At 47.4% G+C, this 13,882-nt stretch overlaps 1 protein-coding gene across 1 annotated transcript in view; it reads right to left on the reverse strand.

Annotated features, from left to right (window-relative positions):
* Mob2 (MOB kinase activator 2) overlaps positions 1-9,908 on the reverse strand; it is a 145,764-nt gene extending 135,856 nt beyond the window's left edge. Inside the window, exon 1 of the mRNA XM_084602886.1 lies at positions 9,714-9,908. Within this exon, the coding sequence (XP_084459012.1) occupies positions 9,714-9,718 (5 nt within the window). The 5' untranslated portion in view covers positions 9,719-9,908. The remainder of the gene's footprint in view (positions 1-9,713) is intronic.
* Positions 9,909-13,882: the final 3,974 nt, after the last annotated feature.

Below are 13,882 nucleotides of genomic sequence, written 5' to 3' on the forward strand. Positions count from 1 at the left end.
TATATAAATATATATATATATATATATATATATATATATATATATATATATATATATATATATATATATATATATATATATATAGACTTAAAGTAGGTGACACACGGTAGAAAAAACAACCCTTTATTCCGACGTTTCGGCCGGGGTCCGGCCTTTGTCAAGGAATCAGTCTACATTCCTTGACAAAGGCCGGACCCCGGCCGAAACGTCGGAATAAAGTGTTGTTTTTTCTACCGTGTGTCACCTACTTTAAGTCTATGCCCTACCGGACCCATTCGAGCTTCAACCCCCTTCCTATATATATATATATATGCGAGTCTGTAAAGGTCGAGGTCAAGTGTAGAGTTACTATATAGGCTTATATCATACATAGTAACTGCATAAATGTAGGGAGCCTACATGTTTCGCCGCGGCAGCTCACTACATAAGTGCAGCAAGCAGCGCCCTCTGTATTCGGCCTTGTCTATTATGCAATAAAGGTCACTCGCTGTCCACCCCTGGCTAGAACGAGTAAGCTAGCTCCGAGCAACTCTGTACCTTCCCAGTAGGCCCAGCGATAGGCCTCGATAAGTCAGATTTCAGTCACTCCTAATATCTACATTGCTTCCGCTGTTCTGAGCTGTTCTTCAGTGGTGTAGCCGGAGAATTCCCTCAAGAAAGGGGGGGGCACCGAATCGATCGGAGTAAACAACACGGCACAGACCAATCTTCCGCATTCAACAATAAACTAAGAACAATAATTACAGCACAGCATCGAAGTGTCACTTTCGACTACATTTGAAGCTGTTATAGCAATATCTCGATAAGCGTAAAGTACCGTCATGCCGACTACGCGCAATCTTCGTCCATCGCACATGAAAATGAACTCTCGCCACTGGCAGTGCTTATTGGCACAGCCACGAACATCTAGAGCAGCTTGCGTCAGATGCTGTGCAGGAGCAGTGACATCGTATCTCGCAGCCCCCATTTCACAATCGACCTCAGCCAAAACACAGTACGACACGTCATACCATTTTCTCATTCCTCCCCAATTTCACTGTGATGGTGAACGTGACTGCGTGGGGTTAGGACCTCTGTTGGCGGTTGCCATTTCCCTCTATAGCCTCCCGTCATACGTTTAGCCCTCGCCCCGCTTTGTTTACTTTTGCTTACGTTTGTTTCGCTTTTACAATCAAACCGTGTATTTTGCGTTGCTGCTCAGACCACAGAGCATGACGAAATAATCCCTTAACTAGCGTCTATATTAAACCACGCACAGTCTTTAGCATACAGTTTTAAGCTGCCACATTAGGTGGAATACTAGGTGAGAGATATAAAGAAATTTGAGCAAGCCGTAAGAACGACCCTATTCAAATGGTCCAGGGTTCGATTCCTATCTGATGCACTACTTTTGCTGCCAATGTAAATGGCTGGGTGCCTGTGGCCTTGTCAAGCTGCCCAAGAGGCAGCTTTTACTGTAGGCATCTTGCCACCATGTATATCTAGATCCCACAAACTAGGCAGTCACGTGATCTCGCGATGTCATATAACCCGCCAAATAATCAGTGAGCCGCCATGTGTCATCTGCCAGCGGCTTCAGCAGGGCATAACGGCTTTTCCAGAAGTGACACTGTCAGTGCATGTTTTTAGTGCTAGCATGCACTAAAACAAAACAATCACAGATACACTGACGAAACATCAGGCCCAATCAAAAATCGAAATTTTTCCGAGGCTGGCTTAATCCAGCACAGTACTTTATGCTTGCTAAAAGATGGCTGCACTTCGCGGTTATTCAGACTGGGGCTGCATTCTCAATCGCATTCCACAGCGCGCGTACAGAAGTGTGCGTCCACGAAAGCAATGCGGGTCCGTTATTTTCAGAATGACACGTCACAGGGGGGCGCAATATAAAGTTCTGGCACAGGATGCCGTGCAGGCAGACGTCCAGTTTCGCAAGGAGGCCCATTGCGTCAGACAAAAGAGGCCCGAGTGAGCCTCGGTATATATGCGCAGTCGGCGGTGGGCGCGGAAGCATCTTCGTACACACCGAACTGGGAGAGAGCGAGGACCACGTGACGTGCTATGCCGGATACGTGTGAACAGATGCACGAGCGTCATATACAGCGATTCCACGAAAACCGCCTTCAAATGGAATCGCTTGCCACACACGAATGCGCAATACGCTGCTTCAACCCGGGGCCCACGTGACGCCGCCAGGGTTAGTGACGTTGCAGTGCAGACCGCAAAGTAACGCCGTGCACACTCATCATCATCATCAGCCTGACCATACCCACTGCAGGGCGAATGCCTCTCCCATATTTCTCCACTTAACCCTGTTCTGTGCTAGCTGCATCCACTTGACCCCTGCGAACTTCTTAAGCTCATCCGCCCACCTAACTTTCTGCCGTCCCCTGCTACGCTTTCCTTCCCTTGGAATCCAGTTTGTTACCCTAAACGACCATCGGTTATCCTGTCTTCGCATTACATGTCCCGCCCATGCCCATTTCTTCTTCTTAATTTCCACTAGAATGTCGGTAACTTGAGTTATTTTTCTGACCTACTCTGCACTCTTCCTATCTCTTAATGTTACCCCTACCATTTTTCGTTCCATAGCCCTCTGGGTTGTCCTCAACTTAAGTAGAACTCTCTTGGTTAGCCTCCACGTTTCAGCCCCATAGGTGAGCACAGGTAAGATGCAACTGTTGTATACTTTCCTCTTGAGCGATACCGGTAAGCTGCTAGTCATAATCTGCGAGTGCTTGCCAAATGCGCTCCATCCCAATCTTATTCTTCTTGTTATTTCCTTTTCATGGTCTGGATCTGCGGTTAGTATATACCTGTCCTAAGTAGACATATTCGCCTACTACTTCGAGTGCTTCGCTACCTAACGTAAACTGCTGTTCCTTCCCGAGGCTGTTGAACATTACCTTAGTCTTCTGCATATTGATTTGCAAGCCTACCTTTCTACTTTTCCTGTCTAGGTCATCAATGATTATTTGCAGTTCATCCCCCGAGTTGCTTACCAAGGCAATGTCATCAGCAAATCGCAGATTACTGAGGTATTCTCCATCTACCCTTATCCCTACTGCTCCCATTCCAAGCCTCTGAATACTTCCTCTAAGCAAGCTGTGAATAGTCCTAACACCTTTCTTTACACCGTGCACACTCGGTGACGGGGAACTCGGCCCCGGATCAGTGCTCTTGGCGAAAATGAGTTTGGAGAAAATGAATAGCAAATTCGGCGTCGACGGGGTTGTGAGCGAAAAAATCACGGAGCTGTAGTCGACAGGTTGCGTCACGTTACGAGACATGACGTCACATGTCCGGAGACCTTTCATATATCCCTGGGTAGCTAACCAGCGCATGCCAAGGAATATGCACGAGGTAATATAGAAATTAAATAATTGGTGACCAAGCGAGCAGCAAAGCTGATTTGATTTCATATACACGAGACGGGAGCCATTAAACGCTCTTTCGTCGTACTCTAATTCAGTTCATCATTTTCATTCACTTCATTGTTTGCCCAGAAAACATCCTGGAGGGTCCCACGGCTAAAAGCTGTTATAGCAGCTCGGCGAGGCCGTGCGACCCTATCACTTGCCAGATTGCGGTGCAGCAACTAATAGAAAGGCAAAGCAGAAACAAATAAACATGCTATTTGATGGTAATATCGATTTTACAGAGTACAAAACAACAATACACAATAGGAAACGAAATGGCATAATAGTGAGTGCTTAAAATTTCCAATGTATAAGACCATAAAACAGTGCATGTTATCTGGAGCACCATTCTTATTAAATATACACAGAAAGTAGCTACGGAACCGAGTTATAACAATACAAAAGCCTACTCAATCCATACTTAGAAAAAGTGATCGGATATCATTTAATGTGGGATTTCGTAACATTCGGTTTAGGATATTTAGTAAATTGTACAGCAATCATCTGAAATTATGTGTGTGTGTGTGTGTGTGTGTGTGTGTGTGTGTGTGTGTGTGTGTGTGTGTGTGTGTGTGTGTGTGTGTGTGTGTGTGTGTGTGTGTGTGTGTGTGTGTGTGTGTGTGTGTGTGTGTGTGTGTGTGTGTGTGCGTGCTCGCGCGCGCGCGTGCGTGCTCGCGCCCGTGTGTGTGTTTGCGTACGTGCGTGCGGTGTGCGTGTCCATATTTCTGCTTTACCGCAAGTTGGCCACTAGTCACCGCGCTATAAGCACGCAAATTCCCGTGCTTACAATACATGCGCTTCATGAACTCCGCTTCCGCCAACGAGTGGGTTTATCGGGGGGCAAAAGCCTCCAGCGTATTTTCACCTCTTCTCTCTCTCTCTTTTCTTTTTCTGCTAAATCGGTTTCGCAAGGGGAGGGGAGGGGGGTTCTCGCAGGATGCGTGTGTCATTTTGCTTCTGTTGGTACCTACCAGTGAAATGTTCCCGGGCTCGCCGATTTGCGCGCGCGCGCGGGCGGCCTCGCGATAAGGGGTGAGCAAAGCTGGCTGAAATGCACAAGCTCTTGACGCGGACGTCCTGTTGTTGTCACTGCTATTGCTTTCTCCTCAAATGACCTCTGTCAACGCAATGGTACACTGGCCTGAATTTTCGAGCGAGTGCCAAGCAAAACGGCTGTAAAGATCGGCGTGGAACCCCGCATAAATAGTATGAAACAAATAGCGGGGAAGATATAGCGCGGCTTAAAAATACTGAGATTTTGAAACGATTTTAAGTGCAGTTAACGGGGAACCTGACGATCCCAGTGACAAGGTCGTGAAGGCGCTCGCCAAGGCTAGGAGTACCTATGTAACTGACAGGGAGCTCTACCCCGCAGCAAGAAGGCACAGATATGGCACACCCTCTCTTCTATCAAGTAAGCGCTGAGCGACTCGCAGTCTTCCTTTTTTTCTTTTTAACCCACATAACCGAACCTAACGCACTTAAACTACACACTCTTCTTTCGGAGCATATCGCTGTTGAGCGTTTGAATATTTTTTCCGCTTGTAAACAGTCACGATCGTCTTCTGCGCGATTCGTGCAACAGGACACAAATGGCCACAGCATCCCGGCTGCGCCAGGCACCTGTTCAAAAAAGAAATAGTTTTCGCCGAAAAGCGCGACCGAAAGAAGCACACGTAAATGAGATCTAAAAAGAGCCAAAGAATGTCCGCCGAGAAGAACGATATACTATATGCGGAATCCGCGACATCCTTATATGCTTGAGGAGAGAAAACTGCTTTACAGATTTCCACGCGAACGAATAGACGCCATGACAGCACGATAGGAACACCTGGAAGTGGCTACTTAAGCCACGTTTCAGACAAATACTATCTTCGCTACTGAGCTTTATTGCGTGCTTCGTTTATTGAAAAAATAAATAAAATAGAAGAACCATTCCGCAAAAGTAAAACTACCGTCGTCGAAGGCGACAAAGAGTGCGCCCCATGACAACAAAGCCCGTTTCCATGCAAGTGGCCGCAAAGCTAGGCCAGCAACTCAACGCCGCGACACCAGGGAGAGCAAACGCGCGCTGCAAACACTGCAACGGTGCAAGAAAAAAAGAAAGAAAGAAGAAAGAAAGGAAGAAAAAAAGAACCTCGCTTTCCAAGCCGAGGCGCGTTGTACGGCCGTGTTCGAACAATGCACAATGGTGGTCGATTATTCGGTTGCCGCTCCTCTGCGCAAACACGCGAAGAGCGCCACATGTAAAGGTGCTTGATTAAAAAAAAAAAAAAAAAAAAAAAAAAAAAATAAAAGAGAGAAAAGAAAAAGGCGGCCATCTATGTGCACAGCTCTGGAGAAGCGCTGGGCTGAATGTCGCGCAAACAACCGCTCGAGGTGTCCGCAGCCTTCGCTTCCCACCTGCCAGCGTTTCGGTTGTCGAGCCTCTGGTCCATCACACCGCGCTCCAGCGACTGGTCAGTCGGTTAGGGACAATCTTGGGATCCTAGGGTGGTTCGACATTGCCGTAGAAGACCAGATTACTGCTGTTATTACTGAGCGGTAGACGGGGTGATGCCTTGATATATTTCTAATAAAGAGAAGAGATTATGCGCATTGGTTGGTTGCTAGAATGAGAAATATACTGACGCGCTTTGCGTCTAAACTGCAGAAACGGAGAATTAACGTTGTTGCAGCGTCTATCTTCTGAATGAACACGGGATCAAGGCAGAACTGCGAAGGTCACGTTTACTGGCTCATGACACATACTCACGAGGGAGGATTGGCCAGGGTTCAGTGGATAAAAAGAAACCGCATAAAGTGGATGGGAGCTAATGACGGTGCTATGTTTAATAGAAAGAGATGTTTCTGCGCTGAAAAGCTTTGTCCCCTCAATGATACCCGCACACATGCTGACCGGCAGCATCCATTGCGTCGATGCACCATATATACTGAAACATCGGTCAAACGGAACTGCTTAAGTGAACATGTTTCTTCCAATTCACGTTTAGGTCTCGAGAACGTCGCTGTACTTTATATGAAGAAGCCTCAGTCGAATTGAAAGCCATTCCTGCCTGAGAACATATTCGCACAACCTCATCTGTCCCGTAAGTTTACATTTTCCTCTACCACACTGCACTGCACTGTCCAATGGGATGACAAAAAAAGAATGGATCACTACATGACGAAACGTCCCGAGTCGGTTGGCGGTGCAGCTGTAGAAAAACGTGCACCAGAGATAACTCTCACCAACTGCTAAAGAACAGGATATTGCGACACTCACTAAGGTGACTCACTGTGTGATATATATATATATATATATATATATATATATATATATATATATATATATATATATTTCGATTGGAAACAGCCCATTCTGGTTTGATCTGACCACGGCGGCAGCGTTTCGAGTGAGGCGGAAAGCATGGCAGCCGTGTACTGAGCTGTATCAGTGCTGGTTAAAGAACTCCAGTTGGTCGAAATGATCCGGAGCACTCCAGTGCGCAGTCCTTCATAGCCTGAGCTGTGGTTAAGGTGCGTTAAAAATATTGAGGGAACTTATTTACAGTGTGCTCAACCTTGTTCGTTTGGCCTTTATGTGATCTCTGCGTATCTAAGAGATCACTGTTAAAAAGCTGTTATAGAAATTTATTCAAGCGTTACTGTAATTCAAACTTCTTTGTCGGCTAGTTATTGTAGTAGAACTCTACTTGCTCACAGTGAGCGACTTACCTAATGTCTTACTGCGAGAGCGAGCCTGGGTCGGGCCCGGGCTTCACTCCGAACTTTACGGGCCAGGCCGGGCTCAGTAGAGCGATAACTTAACGAGACTCGCGGGGCTTTCTGCCTCGGGTCCGCGCAGTGCTCTACTATATAGTAAACAGCTGCACATGTGGTGCAAAAGAAAAACGAACGCTGCTTACACAAGCATTTCTTTGCGCAGGATGCACCAGTACAAAGCATTCTGCATCCCATCTCGCTAATCCTGACCCCATCAAAGGCTCCCAGCGCTCCCCTCTTACGCACCACCCCTCCCCCTCAAAGAGATTTTAAAGCGAAGATGCATAGAGAAAGGGAAGAAAAACGGAAGCAGGAACAAATTAGGAGCGCTTGTTAGTTTAATGCGTTCACAAACACACCTGAAAAAAATCTTGGTAGGTTTAGTTTGTGTTTTAACGTCCCGAAGCGACTCAGGCTATGAAAGATGCCGTAGTAGAGGGCTCTGGAAATTTCGACCACCGTGGGTTCTTGATATCGCATAGCACACGGATGGCTCGCTTTTCGACTCCACCGAAAAGCGGCCGCCGCAGCCGGAATTCGACACCGCATCCTTGCGAAAAACAGTCGAGCACCCTAACCACTGCGCCAGTGCGGCGGTGTCTTGGCATTAATTTTAAACACAAGACAGCTGCAGGGGTGACGCGACGATCACCGGCAGCGTTCGTCCGCTCCCTCCCGCCCTCTTCCTACAGATTTGCGAGAAAGCAGTACGTATGTGGACCATGATGCACTCTCAATATTTTATTTTTTATTTCTTTTTGTGGGACAACGTAGTGCTTAAAGCGAGTCATGCACATGCAGCCCAGATCACAGCAATGATTTGAAACCTGAAGCCGTTAACAACAATACGGCCGGCAATGTTGTCCTTCCAGCTGTCAATGTCACATCGTGCAATCGGGACGGCTGAGGTGCGCGTTTGTTCGCAGTTGACACCCCGACTGAAGTGTGCAGTCGTGTCGAAACAACTTGCCCGAACGTCTACACAGCATCACAAAAACAGTGCGCACAGCAACGTCGTCCAAACGAGACGCCCATTAAACGGTCGTTGGCTAGAGACGGTCACATCGTCAGCGATACGGGAACCGAGAACGCCTTATTGATGACAGCGTGCAAAGGGATCGCACCACGCTTTCATCCAGGAAGGAGGATGTAGTAGACCGTACGAATCGTTTCATGGGGGTCGTCCCCTTAACGACCGCCCAGACGAGCAATCTGGCAAAGCGAATCGCTTATGCAGAAGAGTCTGTGCCAACGCTAGAGTGCCACCGTCGGCATGAATTGGAGCGTTCAAATGCAGCCACCTCAAATGACATCAACGCGAAAGGTTGTGACAGACCGCTCGCCGCCAGAGGTTTCGTCTTTTGATCGCTTATCTGACCGCACGTGACGACAAAAACAAACACGTCGAGCGCCAGGTGTGTATCGGTGGAGCGCGAGCGCGCGGTTGTTTCGACTGTTCGTCTCGGCACCGCATCGCCAGCTGATTTCTCGCGCATGACCCAGATACCCCCGGCTCCAAGTTTTCTCTATGAGCAAGAAACACATCAAAACCAAAACCGACCGCCACGGCCGCGCGGTCGTCTTCAAGCCGAAACAAAACAGCAGCAGCGCTGAGTGCACGAGAAACACCGCCCCCGTCCTCCGCGCACAACAAAAGGAAAGAAGGCATCGCTTCAAGACATAGCTTCGTCCACTGCTCGTCAAGAGACGCAACTCAGCGCGCACAATGCACACGCTGGTGCTCACGTTGCCGCAGCTACAAAAGCGAACTGGCTAGCGCTGGAGAACAGTGAACTCTCGCAGCGAACCAGCAGACCTTGAAAGCCGCTCTTCCTTCGGCACGGCAGGCCTCACAGGCGAAGCACCGAAAATGAGCTCTCTGCTGCTAGCGTAGTATCCGTAGGTGCTGACACTACACTGCTCGTCGGGAACGGAAGGAAAAAAAAAAAAAAAAAAAAGGGGGAGGGGGGGGGGGGGGAGAAACAAGGAACTAAGCAAAACACGTTCGGTTTTCTTCTACTTCCAAGCGCTGCGCTAAAATTTTCGAGGACGGCTGGAGTTCGCTGGGATGACACTTTCTTTTTGCTGTCTTTCGTTCGCTCGGATCGGAGGTTAAGCAGGGTGTTGAAAGACAAAAGCTGAGCAGTCATCAAGACGCGTGTGTCTGGCCTGCGATGTGCTCGCGCGTTCGACAGCGCTGCGAAGCCGCTCGAACGGCAAGCACCGTGTTCGAAACAGCCAGCGACGCCGGAAGAATATGACGCGGCCTGGCGACACGCCGATTAGGCAGACAGGTGCTCGCATTCGGGACTCTTTCAGCAGCCCACATGCACCTCAGGGGATTGTCGCGGGGTCAAGCATAGCTCACCTTTGCCTTCCACCGCCGCCCAAGTGTTCCGTTTCAGTTGTTGTTTTGCATGACGGCGGTGTTACCTTTTCTTGCGGGATGGAACGGACGGCAAGCAGAAAGGGCATGCGCGCTTGACAGAAAACGCGGCTGCAGACACGGGCAGCGCGCGCTCGGCTTACCCCATAAACCAGTCGACGGTGTCGCGGAGGTATTCCGGTAGCCTATCCAGCTTGGCGTTTGGGTGCTACGCTACCGCCGGGAAAGATTTTTCATCAACGGCGGCTCGACGACGGCAACACCGAACCACACTCAACATGGCCGACTTCACGCAAAGGAGCGCAAGTTTCGTCGCGCCGCCGACAGATGGCAAGACCTGTCTAAAATCAGCTGACTTGGCTTCATCACTTTTAGTGCGCACAAAGCATTCCGAGCTGCGCAAGAAACAGGGAAGCGAAGAGGCGAAGATCTGTAACGGCGGCGCTAACATCGCTATAAAAAGTCATTGAAGTGTGTGTTAATGAGGCTTTCGCTTTCCTTGCCTCTGCGAACGTTTCCGCGTATTTGACTGCTGAATAATTAACATGCCTGACTGCAACCCGCTGATACAGAATTTCTGAATGTTTGTACCGTGACCTACATGTTCAAGTAGGTAAAAAAAAAAGTTCAAAATTGCTTTTGAGCAGTTTTGAAAGGATGAAACGGCGCAGCTTTGAGCTCTCTCACCGCTCTGTGTCTGCGACTCATTAACGTGCGCTAAGAACGCATAGCACACCGGTGCATTGGCGAAATCAGTGAGCAAGAGCGTGCACACGGAATGCAAACAAAATGAGCCACTAAATGCGTTTGAAATAATTTTCATGAAGGGGTAAAAAGGCGCAACTCTGAGCTCTCTCTCACCGCTCTGTATCTGCGACTCTACCGTGCGCTAAGAACGCACAGCACATATCGGTGCCCTAATTTTGCGTTACGCCTCCACGATTCACGGTCGCCGAGGGCGGTTGGTTCGGCGAAATCTGTGAGCAAAAGAAAGTTACATTGTGAGAGGTTTTTCCCTTGCCAACGTGGAGGCCTACAGAATGTCAACAGAATGCGCCAATAAATGCATTTGAAATCCTTAAAAAAAAAAAAAAAAAAAAAGCGTTGCGTGCGTCCTTTCGTACTTTCGCTCTTTTAAGCAGCACATGATCAAACCACGGCGCCATGTGTCTGGTAAAGAACTGTAGTCAGAGGGAACTGGCATCCATAAACATAATACGCGATCGAAGATTTCTACGAAAAGGACGCCAGCGCCGCCAATTGGCGTCTCCGGGTGTGCAACGGCATGCGTGCGCTCGTAGCACTCACCTCTCATGCGCTCTTGTGTCACCGCGCCAACCACACGATTTCGCATGCGGCGCGCGGTGCCGCGGCGCCTTGCTTACCGCACTGGCAGCAGGTTCTAATTTGTTGTGGCACGTTTTTGAGGGGTGCTATTTCTGTAACGTCTTCCGATGGACTCGCGCTCTGGACCGCGGTGAGGTCGTGGGGAGGGCTTCAAACAGTTTGCCGATGAGCTTTGTTGTACGACGTTGCGCTTGCTAATCGTCACGTTGCTAATACTTTAATGAAGAAATTGGCTAAAGAAGCTTCTAATCATCACGTAGCTAATACTTCAATCAAGAAATTGGCTGAAGATGCTTCAGATTTCGAAACTATTAACCCATGCCAAGTCGCTTTTAATCGTTCCACAAGAACGTTATCCTAGCAAGCACACAGACTAGACCGGCGTTACGATCGCCCCTTCGTCGAAACCAGTTACTGACCGGCCTGCATCAGTTTTTCTATTAACGTTGTGCATGGTCATTGTAGAACTGTACTGAATGGCTTTACCTGCAAGGCCTATGTTTTCGCCGTCTTTTACCCCCCCCTGTTTTTTTTTACAAAGTAGCCATGGAAGTCGGGCATATATGCTGTCTCTCACTCGCACAATAGACTTGTGTAATGATCGCAACAGACACAGCTAGGAGTAACATATGCCATTTCATGTGCGTGAATGCAAGTGTGAATAAACCAATTTACTACGACCAGTACTGATGATGGAATTCCGATGTGTCCTATAGTCCGATATTAGTTTTTAGCACTGTCGCATCAGCAAGTGCTCACAGGAACTGTGTTGCTCTGGACATTTTATGCCATAGAAAACTAAAACCCTTCACCACTCTGGCATAAGCTGATAAGCTTTTTCTTTTTTCCATTTCTTACCACTGCCACCGCCTGCTGTGCCGACAGGAAACTGCATGGTGATTATAGGAAGGTGTGGCATCACTTTACTCCAAGACGAAAGAAAATCAACAATCAAAACACGATTGCTACATTGCCCTGGTCATGAATTATCTGAACACAGGCTGCAATAAAGGGCCAAGTGCCAAAAAAAATATGTCATCAGGTCCATTAGCTGCACACTGTACAAAGCTGCGCTGCCAAAGTTGTCACCTGCATGGCTCAATTACAAGCATTCTACTTTAATGGGCAACCTGCATGCTAAACCCATCCATGGCACACAGCACTGATCACTAAGGCACCAGGTCGGCTGACCTCTGAAGACACAGACACGATGCAAGTATAAAGTGATGAAATCGGGAAATATCACCTCTATCCACCTCCAAGGGAATTAAACAGCTCCTGTCTTTTCCAGGCATTTGTAGCTTGTTGGCAGTCTAATATCAATCGTCCAAAAGCAACTCGGTGCATGGATAATTCCTTCTTTGACCAAGACATTAAACCCCACAAACTAAACCAACAGTTGGGCGAGTTGGTCAGACATACTTGACATGAACGGCACGGCAGAAAGAGACGAGGATAGAGAATTCACTTGTCCTTGCACTTGTCCTTGTGTGTTGTTCTGAGCTCGTCTCTTTATGCCACGCCGTTTATGTCAAGTATGTCCTCGAGGCAAACCCAGCAGTTGTAAAAGATTAGCAAGCAAAGAGCACATAAGGCTGTGCTGCTTGGAATGGCACAGCACTGGCAGGGTTACTTACTTTCAGAACTGTGCCATTTAACAAGTGCAAGCAGAACTGAACGAACTTGGCAAGAAAGTGATGCACTTACCTTTGTGCATCACATGTATCATTCTTCAAGTCCAGGTCAGTGCGCCTAACATTCACGCTACACAGGCACGTTATATAAATTAGAACTGAGTTCCATTTGAAATTGAAATTGTGAACTTTGAAAGGCCCCGAGAAGCAAGCATCTATGAGGGCACAAGGCTTTCATGCCATCATTTGGAAGACGAAAATGTGCATTTGGAAATAATGCGCTGCAAAACCTGTATCGCATGCTACATGCCATACAAGCTTTTCCTCCAATTACTGCAGCCAATGTCACTGGTAAAGATTGCAGCTCTGGCCGTTAAAAATATGCGACCGGTCTTCATTCTTGCTGGCTTCTGATTTTGATGCAAACAGAGTATACCTGCACCATCCTTCAAGCATGCCAAATCTTTGGTCCGCAGCAATTCTTTCACTTACATTTAAGTGGGAAAACAGGAGAGAAACAGAGCACACAAAAATTAACTAAGAGAAGGACAGTCAGACTTTTGACCACCATCTGCATCCAGTGTAAAAAAAAAAAAAAAAACAGACAAAGAGAAGAAGACATGCCAACTCATGTTTTTAGCAAATCACTAGTTATTAATTGATAGCGCTTTATTTCAAGTGCAGCTTTAATCTTTAACAACTGAAATTGAGCCCATTCAAGAAAAACCTAGAAACGAAAGCGCCACCTCAATAAGACAAATTTATGTTGAATGCTTGGAAAATCATAGTCAAGCTTCATAGAACACGGTGAAGCTGAATGCAGTTCCGGCGACTGAAAGTCATTTGGCTCAAATGCTGTGTCAGTGTACTTGTGCAGCATGAGCATAATCGAACTACATGTTTTATAAGCCTACTGAGTCATGAGCTGGTATAAGTGAAAGCTCAAGCACATTTTATGTAATTACATCATAAGCATTTTTTATTCCAGTGAAAAAGACGCATTCTGTATAATACAGCAATCTTGCGCAGCGCTCAAGCTGGACATGCATGAAAACAAATTTACAAAGGGAAACACACTCGCACACACTCATCACACAAGCATAATATATGTGCAAAACTGCAGAGGGAGCACATGGTAGCCCAGCAATGCACATCTAAAGAATCTATACCCACACAAAATGTGTGCAGAAAATAGCCCCAACAGTGCGCTATGACACCGTCAAACATTTTGTGTGTTACCTAGTAGAAATTAGAACATCCTACATGCACCCACATCAAGACAGAGATGTGTTTCGCCTACAGAGAAAAGTAGAGGCAGTTAGGTGAACAAA

Source organism: Amblyomma maculatum, chromosome 4 (assembly GCF_055883805.1).
Source record: "Amblyomma maculatum isolate TAMU_Amacu chromosome 4, ASM5588380v1, whole genome shotgun sequence".
NCBI lineage: Eukaryota > Metazoa > Arthropoda > Arachnida > Ixodida > Ixodidae > Amblyomma > Amblyomma maculatum.